Source organism: Glandiceps talaboti, chromosome 8 (assembly GCF_964340395.1).
Source record: "Glandiceps talaboti chromosome 8, keGlaTala1.1, whole genome shotgun sequence".
In the NCBI taxonomy this organism is placed as follows: domain Eukaryota; kingdom Metazoa; phylum Hemichordata; class Enteropneusta; family Spengelidae; genus Glandiceps; species Glandiceps talaboti.
Window position 1 is genome coordinate 8,974,768 of NC_135556.1, and position 23,514 is coordinate 8,998,281.

General features: G+C 34.5%; 1 protein-coding gene across 1 annotated transcript in view; it reads left to right on the forward strand.

Moving 5' to 3' along the window:
• Positions 1-23,514, forward strand: part of LOC144439136 (teneurin-3-like) — a 77,846-nt gene that overhangs the window by 32,699 nt on the left and 21,633 nt on the right. The window contains exons 6-8 of the mRNA XM_078128405.1: positions 15,817-15,936; positions 18,958-19,521; positions 21,494-21,610. Coding sequence (XP_077984531.1) covers positions 15,817-15,936; positions 18,958-19,521; positions 21,494-21,610 — 801 coding nt within the window. The remainder of the gene's footprint in view (positions 1-15,816; positions 15,937-18,957; positions 19,522-21,493; positions 21,611-23,514) is intronic.

Sequence of the window (23,514 nt, forward strand, 5' to 3'; positions counted from 1 at the left end):
GCATGGTGACCCTTCATTTTTTTTCTTGATTTTGATTTAGAATGGGTTTAAGTCTTCTTGAACAAAGTAACAACAGAATTGTAAGATTTCTAATTTAGAGATTTCTTCTCTCCCCCCCCCCCCCCCCCCCCCCCAGGGTGCATACTAATTTAGAGAGTTAGACTCATGTTAATCCTAGTTGTAGGGTTTTTTTTTCAATCAGATCATTGATTATTTCACGTCAGGATAATTTTTATGAATCAAACGTTAAATTGTGAAAAGGACAAAAATATCAAAAATTTATATCATGGAAAGCAAACAGAATTCACTAAAGAAGCAAGATTAGCACCAGAAGGAAAAAACAGAAAATAGGATAAGGCAGAGACAAAAGAATCGGGGAAAAAGAAGATCTGAGACCCGTAATGAGCTTTTATTGTGTGAGACTCCTCAGTGCATTGGCCTATGTTGAATTCATGATGATGGATGTTAATGCCTCACAATCAGTCACTGCCTCTGACTAATTCCCTAATTTTTCCATAAGACCCTTATCTTTGTAACATAACTCTTCACCTTCTATTGTAATTTGCCAATTCCCCCAAGTCCCTTGACCTAAAAACCTGTAAGTTAGCTGGAAGCAGTCAGGCAATGATGGAAAATCAGATAAAGAGTGGGAGGATAGAACCAAAGTGTTCTGACTTGGAACGTACACGACCTTTTATATGACCTTTCACGGGTATTCAGGGGGAGGTAGACAGACGGACATTAGCAGTGTCATTCTCTCATGATTCTTGCAGTGTTATTCTCGTTTTGTCTGCAGAAATGTCGATGGAAGTGATGAAAATGTTACCTCTATTTTTTATGAGACAGAAATGACCAGAGCACAGATCTAATAGGATAGCTTTTTGCAGAAAACGCGTGAACAATTACGTAAAGTTCAGACATCACAAGGTACAGTGCAGTGGTCATGCGCTGCACTTCTTCGGTTGCGTATATATGTGTTGGGGCACTTTTTACAAACAATAATTCAACACTAAAATTCAAAAATGTGTGTTTTTGTCAAGCTTGCTTGTATAATCTCAAGGTACGTCTTGGCTTGATCTGTTCTCTTGTACCAATTCGCTTCACTTTCTGTCCATTGCTGCTCACTAAAGCCATGATAAAATACAGTAGTCATCACTTGTGCAAGTAAGAGGGTCCCCTACAACGGAATGGTTACTAAGCAACAACACAGAAAGAGAAGCAATTCGGTACAAGAGAACACATCAAACCAATATATATGTGTTGATGGCACATGATGCTTGGAAAAAAAACACAAAAACTTTTGAATTTTAGTATAAAAAACTTTTGAATTTTAGTATCAAAAACTATTGATTTTTAGTATCAAACTTTTAATTGCAAAAAGTACCCCAACACACATACACAACGGAAGAGGCACAGTGCATGACCCCTGCACTGTATGTTCTGGTCCAAGAAAACTCCACTAATATGAAGAAAATATACACACAATCTATGTGAGACAGAAATGTGAAACTATCGTTGTAAATTTAGAATTCAAAATTCAACTGTATTATATATTTGGTAAAGAATTATTGTAAAAATACAATTTAGTATTTCATAAAAAAAAAACATGATAACATATGTTACTGTTGTAATGTACAGGCATAGGCTAGAACTGTTATATGGTAAAATCCATAGACAGGTCATAGATCCCCCCACGAGGGTCTATGGACAGGTACATCAATTTTAATACAGTTAGAAATGTTTGACTGCCTCATGCATATTCATGATTATTTGAGATATTATATACTATGTTATAACACTTGGACCTCATACTTTACTTTCTGAGAATTGTGACTTTTAAAAAAAAACTTTTATTGCATGTAAATCATTTGTGTCTCATACATAATGGTTACGTATGCACCTGTTATTTGGTAAGCTAATACACAAGTTGCATTTTCCCAATAAAATTTAGAAACAACCAAAGAAAAAATCACGGAATCTTCCTATCATTACACTTGCAGGTTCCAGTCTATGCAAATACATAATGGTTACCTATGTACCTGTTATTTGGTAGGCTAATAGGCAAGTTGTTTTTCCAATCAAATTTAGAAACAACCAAAAAAATCACAGAATCTTCCTGTCATTACACTTGTTGGTTTCAGTCTATGCAACCTTTTGTTAGATAGGCAAATTATAAAACTAATTGTTCATTAAATAAGATTTTTTTTTAAAATTTAAATTGAGTTTTAAAAATTGTCAATATTTCATAAAACACATGTTGGTTTTCTGTCTGTGCGAATATGTAATGGTTACCTTTTATTCAGTAGAATAATTAAAATATGTTATTCACTAATTAAAGTAGAAAATAACCAAGGAAAAAAAGGGGTGATAAAATTGTCTACCCTTTCATTATGCTGTCGGTTTTACAGTCTCCTTCAACTTATTTGAACTCCTCATTCTAGTACATAATAGCCCGAATTCTGCAATGAGTTCACGTATACAGGAAAAGAATCCCTTAATAGCCAGAAATGACGGCTAGAATAAGAAATTGTTCTTGAATGTGGCAAACAAAAGGAGATGAAGCTTAGTGCGATCAGCACTGAAAATACTCAAATTTTTGTCATGAAATGCCGATTATCTTGGAAAACGTTGATTTTCCCCCAATGCAATGTTTTAAAGATATCAAAGAGTAAATCAATGTATATGGAGGTTTACTAGACTGGAATAGAAAATTCTAAAAGTTAATCTATCTCCATCACTTTCGTATTAAATGGGTTTACTTTCTATCTTTGCTTATCCCAAGGTTCAATTCAGACTTGGAGAAAACACAGACAAACGGGGTATAAATAGAAATGCAATCATTGCCGTAAAGAAAATAAACCGTTCTTTTTAAGTCTTAGGGATTTTATGTGTCTCTTGCCTCGGTACTCACAAGTCGACGGTTTTGTATGTTGCTATGTTTCTAAAATTGGAAATTGGAAGTGCAAATTTCATCACTACTGAAATGACTAGCATTTTGTCCTGAAATGGCTAGCAGTTTGTTTCACTATTTTGTCATGAAATAACTAGCAGTGTCTATTTCACCATTTTGTAATGAAATAACTAGCAGTGTCTGTTTCACCATTTTGTCATGAAATGACTAGCAGTTTGTTTCACTATTTGTCATGAAATAACTAGCAGTGTCTGTTTCACCATTTTGTAATGAAATGACTAGCAGTTTGTTTCACTATTTTGTCATGAAATAACTAGCAGTGTCTATTTCACCATTTTGTCCTGAAATAACTAGCAGTGTCTGTTTCACCATTTTGTTATGAAATGACTAGCAGTGTCTGTTTCACCATTTTGTTATGAAATGACTAGCAGTGTCTGTCTCACTATTTTGTCATGAAATAACTAGCAGTGTCTATTCACTATTTTGTCATGAAATGACTAGCAGTGTCTATTTCACCATTTTGTCATGCAATAACTAGCAGTGCCTATTCACTATTTTGTCATGAAATAACTAGCAGTGTCTATTTCACCATTTTGTCATGCAATAACTAGAAGTGTCTATTTCACCATTTTGTCATGCAATAACTAGAAGTGTCTGTTTCACCATTTTGTCATGAAAAAACGAGCAGTGTCTATTTCACCATTTTGTCATGAAATTACGAGCAGTGTCTATTTCACTATTTTGTCATGAAATAACTAGCAGTGTCTGTTTCACTATTTTGTCATGAAATGACGAGCAGTGTCTGTTTCACCATTTTGTCATGAAATAACTAGCAGTGTCTGTTTCACTATTTTGTCATGAAATGACTAGCAGTGTCTGTTTCACCATTTTGTCATGAAATAACTAGCAGTGTCTATTTCACCATTTTGTCGTGAAATAACTAGCAGTGTCTGTTTCACTATTTTGTCATGAAATGACTAGCAGTGTCTGTTTCACCATTTTGTCATGAAATAACTAGCAGTGTCTATTTCACCATTTTGTCATGAAATAACTAGCAGTGTCTGTTTCACTATTTTGTCATGAAATGACTAGCAGTGTCTGTTTCACCATTTTGTCATGAAATAACTAGCAGTGTCTGTTTCACCATTTTGTCATGAAATGACTAGCAGTGTCTGTTTCACCATTTTGTCATAAAATGACTAGCAGTGTCTATTTCACTATTTTGTCATGAAATGACAAGCAGTGTCTGTTTCACTATTTTGTCCTGAAATGACTAGCAGTGTCTGTTTCACTATTTTGTCCTGAAATGACTAGCAGTGTCTTTTTCACTATTTTGTCATGAAATGACAAGCAGTGTCTGTTTCACTATTTTGTCATGAAATGACTAGCAGTGTCTATTTCACCATTTTGTCATGAAATGACTAGCAGTGTCTGTTTTACTATTTTGTCATCAAATGACTAGCAGCAATGTCTCACTATTTTGTCCTGAAATGACTAGCAGTGTCTGTTTCACCATGATATTCAAATGGTCCAGCCACTACAGTGTTTCCTACAACTAGATTTGCCAAAATTGTTATTTACCCAGGTTTGACTTTAGTAATAAGGGTTCACTATATTTCAAATATATGAATAACTATGACCCCATGTATTTTTCTTGCCATTGATATACAATAACCACCAGTAAAAGATATGCATTTTGTCGCTACGGTAACGTTTAGAATTGTCCCAGGTTGTAATCGCTTTCAGTTTTCCAAAATGGCAGTTTTTATCTCGTGTGTCATGTCACAGAGATATTCTGGCTTAATTAGTTTGTAGGAGACACTTTTCAAATGGCATATTCTATTCTGTTCTCATTTTGTAAAGCTATTTATTTAAGCTGAAAATTCATCACTATTCCGTACGTCTTGCTTGACTGCAGTTTTATGAAATTCCTATCTATTCATCTGCAAGTCTATTGTATGCTTTTGATGACATTGACGGACAAAATCACCCATTTTGATGTGTAAATTTATCTAACATCTCATTCATAATGCTTTGATCATAAAAAAAGAAGCATGCAAACTGAGCTGTGAATACATTCATGCATACACAATGCTCTTTTTGTACTGAGCTGTTTGGCAGACTGTTCTGTGAAATGTTTTGATGTTTTGAATCGTGGCAGTGGCAAGCTGTAAATTAGACAACCCGAACAGAAAAGGAGAGCATTATCTTTATCATTGCATGTGTTTTTTCATTGAAAAGCGGATTCCCAAAATAGATATCTGTATACCTGGAATTTGAATATTATAGCAGAGATACTACCACAAGTGAGCAAAGGTTGGGGAATGAGTATTTATGGGGACATTATCTAGCACCCAAAATATCAAATATAAATGACTGAAATTTGAAGGGGGAAAAAATCACAAAGAATGGATCTCACGAGTGAGCAAAGTGGAGAGGCAATGAATGTTTACAGGGAGTTCATCTCACACCCAAAGTATGAATATTAAAAAAGTAGACAATTTATACTTCATTTGTCTAGCAGCCATGCTATTATCCGTACTCAAAACAACCCCCCCCCCCCTCCAAAAAAAAAGGAGCTAACAGGGCTACCACAAGTGAGCAGGGTGTTTACAGAGAGCTCATCTCACACCCAAAATATGAATACTAAAAAACCAGATAATTTACACTTCATCGTCTAACTACCCACAGTATCATCCAAACAAGCAATGTGCAAAAAAAAAAAAAGGTCTGACCTAATGGGAATACTACAATACTCATGCCTTCTCCTAATAATGGAATTTGTGAAAATGATAACATGCAATGTGATAGTGCTGCCAAAACCAATTATGCGTTCATTGTTAGCACGCGTGATGAATACATATAAGTAGCTCACACCCATATCGCAGGTCCTGGGGCTGAGAGGATTGAAACACAGTAGAGTTAGACCTCCCGACCTCACACATCACTGTCTTTGATTGCTCACAGCTCCATAGATATAGTAGAATATATTAAATATTTACCAGATAAAGTTGCAGAGTATTGTCCATAATTTTAAAGCTAATAATATTCTAAAATTAAAAGTTTATCACTTTATATCTGGGAGCTGCATATATATATGTCATATTTGTTGCAGTATAGAAAAGGTTAGGTTGAACTGAAAAGGAAATAACCAATCAATGTAGGATTTTGTTTGAAAGATGAACCCGAGGCAAGCCCAGAAGACTGATTAGTGGTATTGTGCTTTCAAAGCACGGCTACAGCTTTTGGTGTGTTTTTTTTTTTTGCAGAATTACATGCCTCATGAATTCAAAGCAATTTTCTATATATCTTAACAACCACACTTACAATATTTGGGGTACTTTGTCATCGTACGTATCCATGAAGAAATTATATAATTTGATAATTGTGTCCTCAATACTGCTTTTTTGGGGGACTTTCCTTTTTTCTCACAATTTATACTCGCCTCATGAATTCAAAGCAATTTTCCATTGAGCTTAACAACAACACTTCCAGTATTGTGTCAGTGCTTGACGCTGTACATAATTCATACTAAAATTGTAACATTTGACAGTTACGTCTTCACAATTGTGATTTTTTTTTTTTTGGCGAATCTTTTTCTTAGAATTACTCACCTTGTGAATTCAAAGTAATTTTGTATTTCACTAAGCATCAACAATACAGTATTGTGTTAGTGTGCACTCTGTACGTATTCATGATGAAAATTGTAACGTTTGACAGTTTTGTCCTCACGATACCATTGTGTGTGAAATCAAACTACAATTCTCTAAGGTGCTAAATAACACCAATTTAAATATTTGAGGCACTTTGTCAGTGTATATTTTCACAATAAAATGGTAACATTTGACCGTTGCGGCTTCACAATAACGATTCGTCGGCTGCGATTTTTGTTCAGAATTACTCATCTCATGGATTGAAAATAAATTGTTATTCAGTTATCAATCAACAATCACAATATTTCAGGCGCTGTATATCCGTCATAAAATGGTAACTTTCGACAGTTGTGTCGTCACATCACTATGGCCTGTCTTGAGAGGATTACTAAGATTAATCCAGAATACTGCAATTTACCTATTTCAATAGTCTGAAACAAATGGGTCACCAGGGACAATAAAAAACATTGAAATAATTGGGTTAGTACAGGTCTGTATGGCAGCTATCAGCAAAACTAACACATCCTTTCAAGTTTCTAAACAGATTTCTGCTTCATTAATTGTATTAACTTTCAGTGACAGTGGAATTAACAATGAATTAACAGTTGGCGATCCCATACAAATCAAGTGTAGACAGACAAAATATTAAGTATCCAACCGTTCCCTAATCTGGTTTTTGAGAACAAAGGACGAGCAAAAGGATGTTTCAATGTCTATTTAAAAGTTAGAATGATGGGTTGTGTTCTTATCTTGTCGTACTGTGCTAGTTAATCATCTTTGTATAGTGTCACATCACGTCGGCATGGTATTCTGTCATTCAGTGAACTATCACAAAGTTGCGACATGTTATCATATTTTGTAGCAATCTGTCGTTTCCTGTTTAGTTGTAGAATATTGATGTTTTACTCTGTCGCCATGGTGCTTTATCATGTGTCCAGGGAACTGAATATGACATTTTTCCATGGTTCTACTTAGTTTATGTATTCTAGCGCAAACAAAATGTACCATGCTGTTCTTTCATCCTTGTCATATTGTCTGTGTCGTGTAGCATTTTTGCCAAGATATTCAGTCCTGTTGCCATGGCATTTTTGTGTGTTACCATGGTAATATGTAGTTTTGACTTGATCTCGTCATACAAGTATATATCATATTGTCCTTTCATGTTTATGATTACATTGCCTTTTGTAGTATATTACATTGTAGTTGATCATTTTGCCATGGTGCTCTGAGCTGTTGCCATGGTATTTTTTTTGTGTTACCATAGTAATGTATATTTGTGATTTTCTGTCATCATACAAGTGTAGTTTATTGTCCTTTCATGTTTATTGCAATGTCATTTAGCATTCTCTCAGATTACCAGGGGTGCCCAGTTAGTGCAAAATAACTGTGACATTCTATAGTGTTTCCATGGTGACGTGAAGATGTAATGGTTTCCCTTGATGATACACTGTTCTTTTGTGTTATATGCTGTGTTTTTACACACTGTCAAATGTAGTGATATTATGTTAGTCATAATATCTCAGCAGTGACGCTTTGAAAACATTTCCTGTCACATTACCATTTCAAAATTTGGTAATATCGAACTGTGTTTGAGAATAAACTTGCTTGTATATGGAATAATATGTGGCCAACTTAAATGATGATAACATGGACAATTTAGTGTACTACACTGTTACAAACCGTACAATTCAGCATGTTACGTGTTACAAACCATACAATTCAGTGACTACACTGTTACAAACCATACAATTCAGTGACTACACTGTTACAAACCATACAATTCAGTGACTACACTGTTACAAACCAGACAATTCAGTGACTACACTGTTACAAACCATACAATTCAGTGACTACACTGTTACAATTCGTAGAATTCAGTGACTACACTGTTACAAACCGTACAATTCAGTGACTACACTGTTACAAACCAGCAATTCAGTGACTACACTGTTACAAATCATACAATTCAGTGACTATGCTGTTACAATTCATAGAAATCAGCGACTAAACTGTTACAAACCATACAATTCAGTGACTACACTGTTACAAATCGTACAAATCAGTGTATCACACTGTTACAAACCGTACAACTCAGTGACTACACTGTTACAAACCATACAAACACTGAGTATGGCAATTCGTGTGATGAAACCGTGCACTCTGCATGTGTACATGCAATGTCGTGCATGCAACAAGTACAATGTGATGTTTGTTGACAACATATCCAGATCCTATGCAGGTTAACTCTTTACATCTACCGGATAATTGTTCTATGTACAGATTATAAACCAACACATTTTACGACCACAGTTGCTCCTTGATGTTAAATCATTGATGGCAACTCAAATGACTTATAGTACAGTCATGTACTTTCACCTGAGACGTTTGATCTTTTTCCTTGAGTTATAGAGGCTCTAATAGACAGTTTGATAAAAGAAATCATATGCGTTTGAGTAGTTGGGAATTTTGGCTTTCAAAATATGAATACAGAGAGACTAAACTCAGCCAAAACTTTGCTAAAATAAAGTATGAATAATAAATAAGGAGGTGACAATGAAGACACTTAGTTACTGTACAATGAACAGTTTTATTGTGAAAGTGTCCTTTACTACAGTGTGGTTTTGTCAGTCATGGGGGGGGGGGGGGGGGGCTTGAACCCTTTTTTACAGAGGGAAGAAATCTGCCCTTTCCGTACGTATCAGTAATAATAACTTATAATAATGACTTTATTGCCAGAAATTATAGGGCTTACAAAATATTCTAAACTTATCTACAAATGTACAAAATATCAAATAAAAAAGTAAAATGAGTCAAAAATAGATAATGTAGAGAACTACAAAGCAAATTTCTGGCTAGGGCCATGAAGTTCTTATATACATGCCTGTATGCATGAATACATGCATACATACATACATACATACATACATACATACATACATACATACATACATACACACACACACACACACACACACACACACACACACACACACACACACACACACACACACACACACGTGCGTGCATGCACTAACATACGGTAAGCAGTTTCATTTGAACATATAGAATAAAATAGAGTAAAATGTTTCTGGATGTTTTACTCAGGCTTTGCAGAACAGCCTCATAAGAACTAGTCAGGGTTGTGACCCCAAAGAAGAACTTGATGTGATTATGCAGTGGGTTAATTTGTATCAGAGTATCTGTATTTTTTGCCAAGATTATAGAATTGTCTAAAAAGTGGATAACTAGTAAAATTTATGGTTTGCTTAATTTTACAAGGATATTTTTTTCTTCAGATTGTAGATTTATGGTAACAGGAACATGGAAATATAGTGAAATTTCCAGTTTTCTTACATAGTCAGTATTTTTGGTCAAACTTTAGGAGAGAAATGTGGAAAGCTTGCTAAATGTGCAAAAAGCATTTTCACTCAAATTGAAGAAATATGTCAAGAAAAAAGTGGAAATCTGGTAAAATTGAGTTTTCTTACATGGGTTAATACTTTTTACCTGAATGATAGAATTTTAGAGCAGGCAGATATCTGGTAAAACTTACAGTTTCCAACACAGTTAGTAATTTTTGCCCACATTATGGAACTTGATCCAGAAATCTGGTAACATTTAGACCCACTTGATAGGTTTACAAAAGAGAAACCACAGTAAAAAAAATACATTTGGAACGCGGGAAGATTTTATCTCCTCGGCACTCTAAACATTAAACAGCAATTTTGACGTCAACATTTTCCTTCATATTCTAAGTTGACAATCCTCGGGGGATTTCCTGGGGAAAAACAGAAATTCATGAATAGATCCCAAGTTACTACAGCATGTCTGTTTGAGATATGATAACACTATCAGTAAACATATAAAAATGAAATTAACGTTTTTCAATTCCGGACATAATAGGAGAACAGCCACAAACTATTCAAGAGATAATGATGTAAAGAACGGACAAGTAGAAACGAAATTGCTGTCGATATTTTAATGCAAATATTATTTTCATATTTATAAGCACAGATGGCCCATAACGTGGTAATCGCTTTTCAGCCAAATGTGAGCAATAATAAAAATACGAGCGAGAAAAAGAGAGAGAGAGCGAAAGAGAGCGAAGACAAGGGAATGCAAGAGATACATTAATGTACAAATTGGTATAAATTTGAACAAGTCAAAAGTAGGGTCATGTCATGATGAGATTTTATTGTGTTTTATTTATGATCGAAGCCATTAGCTATGTACTTATCGTGGCTATCATCTGAGTTCATATCCATGCTGGGATATCAATATTTAGAGCGTCTCTAGCACTGAATACCAATGGACAGCAGCCATCTTTAATGTACGTCTCATATCCGTGTTATCTGATCACAAGTATGTTAGGAATTGATATTTTGTCTTGTAAATTGCCTTCAGCAATAAATAACTCAAACCGTTACATGAAAATGCATTTTGTTAAATTTGCTACGTGGAACTATATTTTCTGGTTGAAATAATCTGAAGCGTAGGATGACGTTTTCAGAATACGGTGATTAATCTGATTGAGTGTGTGTTGTCGCAGGACACGGAGACCCCAGGTGTTGTGTATTGAGGGCTTTTTGTTACGCTAGGATGTGGGAAAAAGGGGTGGCTGAAAAAGGTGAACTAACATGAGCCTGGTACACGAGCTGGAAAAGTGCTGTATAATTTATGAGAGATTTTTAATAAATATCGTTTTAATTTTATCATTTGATAACAAAAACTTCATAAATTCTTGATGTAGAAATTGATGTAATAACCTGCCTGATGATGTCATAAGGAAAGCATACTCATGATTTTCAAGATTATTTCCAGTTTTTTCCCACTGTTTAATTCGTTATCATTTGATGAAAAACTTAATAAGTTCTGATATAGAAATCGATGTATTTGCAGCTCTAACTTAGAATGATAAAGAATTATGATGGGAAAAATTTCACTTTGATTTGATGTTAACTCAATAAATAAATTGTACCATTTTCTTGTTAGCATGTTTAAACCACTCCCTCACCCAAAAAGCAGCCATTTTAATGAACGTCTAGTCACATCATTCAATTTCCTAACTGGAGTAATGAGCCCATCAAAAAAAGTTTAAATGCTAATTATGACTTTATTTAAAAAAAGGACTTTATGACAGTTTTGATGTAAAATTGAAAATTAAAAAAAAATTTAAAAGTTCAAGTTTGTGTTTGAACCAAAGTTTTATTTGGTACTACAGTTTGATGTATTACGTCTATCGCAAATGAGAAATTCGTAGTCGTGAAATTAATCACTTATTGGTTTTTAATTGTAAAACTTTCTGATCTTAAAATAGCTGTGTATTATACAGGGCTTTTCATGTGATCGCTATGAGTCACCGTAATCGGCTTACAAAGTAAAAAAAAAAGACCAAAGTAGTCAGTATGCAAACTATTCAACATCGTCATCATCTCTGACCTGACAGTTCCTAATTCACTTTTTTTTCTTTTGTGTGAAACTTGATTGCGATGGTCCTTGGTCTCCACAAAAAACAACATCTAAATGTAAATGGGCATGTTGTTTGTTAGACTGCTTGTTTGAGCGTATGTTGGCTTTACATTTGCGGTTAATAGTAAGTTTGTGTAAGTGCATTGTTCAGTCATGCAGCAACTGTTAGTTCTTACAAAGTGATTAGCCTAACACACTGACAGGGCCGACATGCACTCCTTTCCATTGTATAATTTACATTTTGATGTTCTAAATCGAAAGAATAATTGCTTTGCCATGCCCCAATATAACTACTCAATACAGCCAAACAGATTTGGTTTTTTAAAAAAATGAAATTTCAATTTTAAGCCCAAGGTATTATGATTCATGTTTGTAATACCTCATGGGGGAAGATGATTGTTCTTTCACCGACAATCATTATTTCTTTCTATAGCCCGAACAGAAAGTTTCAGTATTTTGTTTTGCTACAGTTGTGTATCTATGTGAGGTATACATGCATTGCCCTTCGTTTAGCCCCTTACATTTGTGAATTTTCTCGAAAACATTTCAAGATGACTGAAGGAATGGTACATTTGGGAAATCCCAGGAGGTTGACAGAAACATGCCTGATGATGGCAACTGCTCTGTTAAGAGTGTATTCCTTTCACAAAAGACACACTAAATATATACATTTGTGCGGTAAAAGCATCGCAGACACACCTATCCATCCTCTAATGTGTATTGGAATGTCAGCAATTTTCTACCCCTTAATGTGCAGTGAAGTCCAGGGGAAAGCCAATATGTTTTGATAACTAAGTCACTTTGCAGTAGCTTCTCAGTAGTTTAGAGAAAAAGACAACTTATCATTACTGATAACAGGTTTTAAGTAGGCTTAATATCATAACCCTGAAAATTTTCACTAATTTTGGCACATTAAAAAAATTTGTAGTTCAGGTGATTGTTCCTGTGAATTAAAATATCATTGCATAATATTTGTAACAAAGTCTAGAATTGCACTGCTATATTGCTACATTGTTGCCACAAGTGAAATATCAAGGCATAGTACTAATGACAAATATCTTGATATTTCGTAGCTAAATTGCTACATTGTTTCTACTAGCAAATATCAAGGCATAGTAGTTGTGACAAAATCTAAATATTGTACAGCCATATTGCTACATAGTTTCTACAAGTAAAATATAAAGGCATAGTACTTTAGTAATAACAATTATTTGGACATTTCATAGCTATGTTTGCTACATTGTATCGTGTAAATATTATGACAGTGCCATGTACACAAATCTTGAATCTTGCAGCTGTATTGCTACATTTTTATAACCAGTAAATATTGCATAGTACTAATGACAAATATCTGAATATTATACAGATATATGGCTATGTTGTATATATATGAGTAAATATATTGCATAGTACCAATGACAATAATCTGGATATTATACAGATATATTGGTGTGCTGTATTATATATATGAGTAAATATATTGCATAGTAGTAGTGATCCAATTCTAGATATTGTATAGTTGTATTATTAGTAGTAGTAGTAAACTTTATGTTGGGAAAAAGAAAGAATGCAACAGCGCTCAAAACATCCCATATTAGCTAAAACAACATAATTTTTTTTAAATACACACAAACACAGCATTATAAAACAATAGAACCGAAAAAAGACAAACCTACAATACACAATGAACAAGTTCAAGCATTTATTGCTACATTGTTTCTATAAGTTGTAAATGTGCCTACTTATGAGAACAATCTAGATATTGTGTAGCTTTTTTGCTACATTGTAACCAATAGTCAATATATCTATGTAAGAGTACTAGTGAGAATTACATTTCTACATTGTTTCTACTGATAACCATGACAATCGGTATCTCTGATAAGAATCTGGATAGTGTATAGCTTTATTGCTACATTGTAACTAATATTCAATATCTAGGTAATTGTACTAGTGGAAATTACATTGCTACATTGTTTCAACTAGTAAATACAGCAGAGTACCAGTGAAAAACATTTTACATCAATATTGCTACATTGTGTCTGGTATTTCACTGCCAAGCTGTAGTACTGATAGTGACAAATTATATTGCTACATTACTTCAACAATGAATATTTCAAACACAATACAAGTGATTAATGCCATTGTTAGCTAATATTAAATATATCTTTCAATGTAATATTATTGAGTTAAATTTTTACATTGTATCTAATTTGTATAGTTTGAGTGACAGCGCCATTGCTACACTGTATCAATTATTGAATGTATGTATGTATGCAATACCCCAAGTAACAGCTGTATGACTATACACAATGCCTTATATTAGCTGCCTTTCTATTGGACTATTGTTAGCTATATTAATGTATTGTATCCAATTATAGAGACCGTTGTATAGTATTAGAGCAGAGTGTAGTCCTTTCAAATACAAGTACAGCTTAAATTGGTCTTTTATGTGTAATCAATGTGTGTATTAAACTTGACCAGTCTCATCCATACTAAGTAATTACTTTGTCAGACTTTTTCATTCTCAGCTAGATTACACCAAACCTTTTGTCAAATGTTATGATCAAAACCAGCTAAACTTGATATTTGAAACTAGCCTAAACCAAATACAGGTCAAACTTGATTATTAAAACCAGTGTTAACCAAACACAGATCAAATTTGATTATTAAAACCAGTGTAAACCAAACACAGGTCAAACTTGATTATTAAGGTTCAAGGTTCAATTTATTGCATTTCAAGCCCACCGGCCAAGTGCAGGTGATTACACTGTGAAAATGTGATTATTAAAACCAGTGTTAACCTGACATGGGTCAAACTTTATTATTAAAACCAACAAAAACCAAACACTGGTCAGACTGTACTATTAAAACCAACATAAACCAAACACAGGTCAAACTTGATTATTAAAACCAACATAAACCAGAGACAGGTCAAACTTGATTATTAAAACCAGTGTAAACCAAGCACAGGTCAAACTGACTGTTATGGGTCAAACTTGATCATTAAAACCAGCATAGACCGAATACTGGTCAAACTTGACTATTAAAACTAGGACTATTAAAGCCAAACACTGGTCAAACTTGATAGTTGACAACCCACCTGAACAAACACAGAATAAATTGTGAAACCCTATCTGGACTATTAAATTCATACCAAACTTGAATATTATTCCTATAAAAGATCAAACGCAGATCGAACTTTGACAACAGCAAACTTACCTAGAAGATAAAAGATATGAAATTGATGAAACTTGACAACAGCAAACAATGCCTAGAAGATAAACACACAAAATAGATCAAAACTGAAACAAGGTGACCGAATGCTTAGCTATCGCCATATCAATACTTACTACATATTCAGCTGCACTTCCAATATCATATTGATTATTATTAATATTACTAATTCATATTAACAAATCATCATTCGCATGTAATCATTTTTCAATGTCATGGTAGTTTTTGCAATGGTAGTGGTGGTGGTGGTGGTGGTGGTGGTAGTTTTCACTAGTAGTAGTAGTAGTTTTTTTTCTGGACAAGTTTCTCTTTTCGTAGTGTTACTTTTTCACCGCAGACTTTTGATGTCCATGTATTGTGTTAGGATGTACGGCTGGGTGAACAACATACCACATGGCTTTCTTACATCTTAGTCTAAACACACACAGCTTTCCCAATATAAATACACAGCCACCCTGACAGGCAAATACCGCTCTACATAAACACACTCTGTCCCCATGGGGACGATTAGTTCCCGTCTGACAAGGACATTTTTGTTTTGTTTTTTAGCTATGAGAGCATTAGACGTGAATTGGAGAATGAAGGACCAACCTGGTCAATTAGAAAGTGACAGTGGTCGGCCAGATTCCACATCAAACAGTTTAGACACAAAAAACCCATTACATACAGGTGGGTTCCATCCTAAATCACATACATAATATTTTACAAGCCCAGACTATCTCTGGATCATTTTATGAATTTTGTCATCACTTCTTACTGTATTTCCAACAGAACATCTCTGTCATATTGTTAGCATGTTGACCATTTTCATTTTTTTTGCCTGAATGGTTGTTATAGTTGTTGCCATGGAATTGTACGACTTTCAGGGTTATTAGTGTGGATTTTTGAGGGTCCTTGGGACCCAGGGGCTTGAAATTCTGGGGTCATTATTGAAATGCAAATCTAGAAATAATCTCTGTCATATTGTTAGCATGTTGACCTTCATCATTTTTGCTTGAATTTTTGTTTGTGTTGGCATAGAACTGTACAACTTTCTGGATTTTATATCAATTTGGATTTTTTAGGATCCTTGGGACCCAAGGTTTAAAACATTTGGGGTCATAACAAAACTGGGGGTTACTAAAATAAGTTCAGGTATCTTTGAATTTTCTGACTGGAAATAGTTTAGGATAGGACTGTAAATGATACAAACAGTCTTTCATGGATTTTGTCACCTGTCGTACGCTCTCTGTAAACTTTCAGTATACATCTTCTTGCAGCAACACTTGAAATGCATCTTTTGAAGGTTTTTATGTTTATATCCTATATCAATACACATTTCCACGTTTTTTGAGTTGCAGCGTAACTTTTGTAGGTGGATGTTCAGCTGAATTGCATATAGATGTCAAAATTAGCATGTTAAACTTTGGAGATAAATGCAAGATTCAGTCACTGTAGTATGTGTTGTGACTTCTCTCCATCTTCAAATATCTCAATATGTGTAGCAGACTAAAATTTGTAGTCTCACGCATAAAATACAGAAAGAAAATGTTTGAAGAGATCTCAACTCAAATTCAAAGAAAAAAAGAAACAATTTGATCATATAAAAACTCATAGAGAGATCAGCTGCTTGACGAAGGAGGGGGCTTGATGTGCTTCATATTCTTGTTAGTCTTTATATTAGCTGGCTGAAAAGGTTAGCTAAGGCCCCTTAGTAGAGTGGTTTGAGGCAAGGCCCTCCTAACTGTGGTTTAAGATAAGACCCCCTACTACTACAACTTGATACCAGTAGAAGATGACTCACACATATATCACTGTCAATAACACAATATCAGATAAGAAGGATGATGTTCGTTTATCAATATTTACTCAGATATGTGCAATAATTGAATTTAGAAGCCATAATGGATGTTGATAGTTATTTAGAGCGAGATTCTCCACTTTGACATCACTGTGTATTATATCAAATATCACCATGGTAACCGGTTGGTACTCTAGCACCAGGTATGCTCCATCAGACAATACACCATGTATATGGTAGTAAGCACACTATTAATAGGTAGAATATGAATGAGTTCAAAGTTTCATCTTTTCTATAACTCTTCAGAGTCTTCTATGATAATTTTGCTCTTTCAATTATTTTTACTTCGTATGTACATTATTTATGTAATTGTTCATCCATATCATAATTTATACATACATACATACATACATACATACATACATCCATACATACATACATACATACATACATACATACATACATACATGCATGCATGCATGCATGCATGCATGCATGCATGCATGCATGCATACATACATACATACATACATACACACATACACACACACACATACACACACACATACATACATACATACATACATACATACATACATACATACATACATACATACATACATACATACATACATACATACATACATACATACATACATACACACACATAAATTTATCCATCCACGTGCACACATACGTGTGCATGTACACACACACACACACACACACACACACACACACACACACACACACACACACATACACACACATATATACCCTGTCCACCCACACACAAAAAAACAATGTGGCTTTAATACATCTATGAAGTTTCAATAAAGGGTTTAATATACTGAAAACTATGGACCTTAAATTTGACATACAGTCATCTACTTGGCTTTCAACTTTGAAAACACTACAGGTCTCAAATGTTGTACAACTGATATTGTATGAACCTATAGTGGCATTTTAGTTAATTTATTCCAGTAGAACCTAGCGTTGTTAGTCTTCATATTTAGCACATGAATATGCTGATTGATTCAAAGTCCCACGTACTATACTGTTATTTTGCATAGCAAATGAATTTTACCCAAATAATTATATTGACATATTAGCGCAAGCCCATGTAAAATTTCTGGTTTGACTGTGCCTATCAAACATGTAGTTAACACAAAATGTGTTGTAAATATGTGTTAGATTTATTAATTAGAATTCATCATTGAGTCATTATGACATTGTTAAACAAAAAATAGTGTTATTGAAAGTCTGAAAATATTGAAAATCATCCAAAACCAAAAGTTGGTTAAATATTTGTGATTCTTTTCCATGACTTTTCTGACTGTGAGCATGCAGCAATATTTTATGTCAAAAGTGACCATATGGATGAAGATTGGGTATTTATTGTGGATTTTTTTTTTTATAAAATAATTTTATTAATTGTAGCTTCCTCAACTTGAAAAATCAGTGTGAAACAACATTGACCAAGTCTGTGTTTGTAACTCAGAGTCAGTACGTTGTAAAAAAGCTAAAATAAAATGCATAAAACATTTGCTGTTGTACGTAGAATAACAAAGATTTTACGCATTTATTAATCTTTTGCAATTTATTGTGTTACAAACAAAGACTTGGTATATGTTGTTTCACATTGATTTTCCAAGTATGAAGCCATGATAAAATTGTAAAAATTCAAAATAAATACCCACTGCTCATCCATATGGCCACTTTAGCTCAAACTCAGAGACCAGAACCATTCATTCTTGTGTAACTATTGTTTCAGCTTTTTGTCTGGTCCGCACTACAACTATTGTTGTTACCTTCTTGTTGAGATGAAAGAACAATTTGACTTGATACGCTATAGGTGTAAAATATACCATACCACACATAACAGTCATATTTCTCCTTCCTTTTCACAGTTTTCCCAACAAAGTCGCCTACAAGACCACCCAGTTTTGTAATCGGACAGACTGTGAAAACTACTATTCCTCCTAAGGAATTTTCAAGAACACTTTTATATGTCCTAGCAGCTAAATTTGTAGAATTTAACATTTCTGTGCCAAAAGACTCTCACCTGGTGTTGTATGCAAGGAAAGACAGTGCACCCAGCCACTCAAACTTTGACTACATACAGGTGTTCCGTAACGATGATAGCACTGAACAAACAGACAGTGACGTAGACCATGGACGTAGAACAAGAAGTCAGGGACTTAGCTATAGTGCCCACCCTGACAGACTACCGGTCCAGGTTGATACAAATGAATTGCAAGGAGTGTACAAGAGGGACTTAAGGTACAGCAGTGACAAGTCACATTCCGATATGGATATGCAAGGAAAGGAAGAGACGAGAGAGAGGAGATCTGTGATGGCAACAAAGTATGAAACGTTTGTAGAGTACATGCTGGCTGGACAGTGGCATATCGGGATTTACAATGATGGACTCTTTCCTGAGAAGATTTCTATGACGACGACGACGCATCAAGGTAATTGAGTCGTGATTTTTACGGAACATTGTATAGAATACTGATGTGTTTGAACTGCATTTATACCAAATATAGTTGTTGTAATAACCCCCTGTTGACCCTACAGAGACACCAGTTGATAGACATAATATTGACTTCAGTGAACAGTGAATATGTAATATTAACCCTTTGGATATACCAGTTAATAAACATAATATTGACTTCAGTTACCAGTCAATATGTAATATTAACTCTCCAGATACACCAGTTGATAAATACAATATTGACTTCAGTGAACAGTCAATATATAATATATTAATCCTTTGGATAGACCAGTTAATAAACAATATTGACTTCAGGTACCAGTTTGTGTTATATTGACCCTTCAGATGCATGAGTTAATAAAAACAAATATTGACTCGGTTACCAGTTAATATGTTATTTTTACCCTTCAGATACATCAGTTAATAAATACAATATTGACTTCGGTTACCAGTCAGTATTACAATGTCTAACATAATATTCACTTGTGTTACCAGTCAATATAAATGTAATATTGGCCCTACATGTATGCCAGTTCATAAGCATAATATTGACTCTTCACAACCATAGTACCATACAGTGTTTCCAAATAATTTCACATATATTAGGTCATTTTTAATCGTTCAAATTTCCCAAAGTTTGCCACGTCATTCAGATGTAGCTCTAATGCCATGAAGGACATTGCCAAAACACTTATTTATTTATCATGGTAAATTACAATTTTCTCACCATGGCAAATATTTGAAAAACAGAGAGAGAGTGAAAAAAATATAGTATTTGCAAAATAGACTATTTTTTGGAAGACTGTATTTTTCACTTGAATAGATATTTTGTATCATTAGTACAGGGTCTTACATATATCCAAAAATTGTTCAAGTCATTAGAACATGTCATTTATAGGTCACCAGACTCTGAAAATATCAGCCAGGATTTGAACTACAGTACATTGAATCAGTTAACTAGAGCATTCAGCAATGGCTGAACCAATCTGACATTGCCTGCCTCTAATCCCTAGATTTGTATGCGGTTCATAATTAGTAGACTTAGTACTTTTACCCAAGGTCTCAAAACTGAGAGGGGAGTTCATGCAACGGTTTCATAGTCTCACGTCGATTTAATGATATTGTGTGGAGATGACCGTCATGTAACATGCCCTGGAAATGTAGATAGATTTTACTTATTTACTGCCTGTAATGGAAAGTGTGAGATAGCTGTATGTGATGTACTCGGCTAGAAGGTAATTTGTTGAAGTTTATTCCGTAGAGACTTGTAGTACCTGAATCATGCAAAAAATCCCCAACACATTGCGTTTTAGTGTAAGGTCTGAAAAAAAACATACAAACTTGAGTTTCTGTCTAGTTTTACATTGATGTGTTTATGGTAAAACATGGCAGTCATAGGATTTACTGAAATTGAGAACACAGTTACACTGGCATCAACAATGACATTTTGTGTGTGGCAACAACATTTCTGTGACAGTGACATCAATAACAGTAGCATTTCTGTACCAGTGACTTATTGTGACAGTGACTGTTATTGTGATAGTAACTGTTATTGTGACAGTAACTTATCGTGATAGTAACTGTTATTGTGACTGACTTATTGTGACAGCAACTTATTGTGACAGCGACTGGTTGTTGTCATGACAATAACTAACTTATTGTGACTCTTATTGTGACAGTATCTAATGTATTGTGACTGACAGTTATTGTTACAGTAACTAACTTATTGTGATAGTAACTAACTGTTACTGTGGCAGTGACGTATTGTGACCATAACTAACTTATTGTGACATGAGTGACAATAACAACAGTGGTGCATAGCGACATAAACTATAAAATATGTGACAGTCACTACTAGTGATATGTGACGGTGACACAAACTAAACTATCAATGGTTGTGACAGTGACAAATCAGTGATCAATATTATTTATTATCCTTTGGTTTCTAGGTCCAGATGAACCCGACACGAACTGTGGCAACAAAGACTGTAGTAAGAATCATGGAAGATGTATCAATGGGTCATGTGTCTGTTACCCAGCCTATACTGGTGATGATTGCTCTATAAGTAAGTCTATAATCACCTAGTGATGTATAATCCTTGTATCCATGCAACGGTAAAATGTGTCAGTGTGTATGGGCCAGTGTATCATATGGTAATTAGCAGAAATTATATATTCATGGTTGAACAATGAATATTCATGAGGAATGCTTTACATAGTAGGGAATAGTCACTTAGGAGTCATATTGTACCTTTATAAAGAACTCATTTGTTAAGTAATATAATGATAGTTTAGGATCTGATGTATTTCTTATTGTATTCGTCAAAGCGCAGTGAGTGAAAAACAAAAGAATTTTGTCAGAAATTATTGGTGGCGCACTTGCAGATTGCTCATATGAGACCAGTTTATATCTTGTGGCTACAGTACCTTGCACTATCACCACCATATCACTATTTGATAACATGTTTTTAATTGATATTCTTGTTCTTTGAGTGGAATACTATAAATGTCTTCCAGCCACAGACAGATAGGGTGATTACACAGTTTAAAATTTGACAGAAAAGTTTTAGCAATTGCACATTCGACAAGAGGAGAAGACAAAATGTGAAATTAGGTCAAAGGAGTATTTTCATCATCAGTATTGTCAGGGCAAACATAGAAGAGGAGTAAAACTCCTGACTTTGTTTACTTCCTTTGATCTGTTGAAGAACTTAATTTTATACAAAACACAAAATAGAAGAGCAGATAGCTGCAGACCTTGGTAATGTATTTCAAATTTTAAAAAAAAAATGACCATTTCCTTAATCAAAGGTAGACAGATCATTCTTAAGATTTGATTTTCAGTCCCTAACAAGTCTAACATTTGAAATATGAACTGAAATAAAAACTTTGTTTAATTCCCACAGTCCCTTGCCCCACCCCAGCATGCAGCAGGTCTTCTCCTAAGCCAATTTATTAGCCAATTTCATAGCTATGTTTTAGAGAGGCCCACAATGCAGTATTTTGCAGCAGTGACTTCTCTGTGGAATCAGTCTCAACTTTGTTCCCCTTTGAATTGGATAATCAACTATTCTGATGTGCCATTACTTTATGTAAATTCTATGTCCAGCAACACTAATAGCTTTTGAAATTTATGCATGATTGCACACCATTAAAGATAATCAAAAAAAGTTACATGTCTGGTCTATTGCTGTTTCTTGTAGACAGCGCCCTCTATGTCTGTTATTGCTGTTGTTTCATCTCTTATGATTGCTAGACAGTTGAAGATAACCTTTAGTGCTAAATATTTGATCCAAATGTTTGCAATCTACACTCAAAGCATTTATTTATTCATTGATACTAGAATGATATTTAGATGAAATGTCATTTAACTTTAATAGAGAGATACTTATTAGTAAGGGCCCAGAGACTTGCTTGTCTGACTTGACAGTACAGCCCGGGGACTTGGCAACTAGTATCTGAGTTAGTTATAGGTATGTCACTTGACATACTGGTTTGACAGTATAGTCCATAGACTTGGTTATCTGACTTGACACACTTGCTTGACAGTATAAGCCAGAGACTTGGTTATCTGACTTGACATACTGACTTGACAGTATAGCCCAGAGACTTGGCTATCTGACCTGACCTGACATACTGACTTGACAGTATAGCCCACAGACTTGGCTACATTTGTATCTGAATTGAGATACTGGCTATGGCTATCTGACTTGACAGTATAGCCCACAGACTTGACTATCTGAATTGATATACTGACTTGACAGTATAGCCCACAGACTTGGCTATCTGACTTGACATACTGACTTGACAGTATAGCCCAGAGACTTGGCTACATTTGTATCTGAATTGAGATACTGGCTATGGCTATCTGACTTGACAGTATAGCCCACAGACTTGACTATCTGAATTGATATACTGACTTGACAGTATAGCCCAGAGACTTGGCTCTCTGACTTGACATACTGGCTTG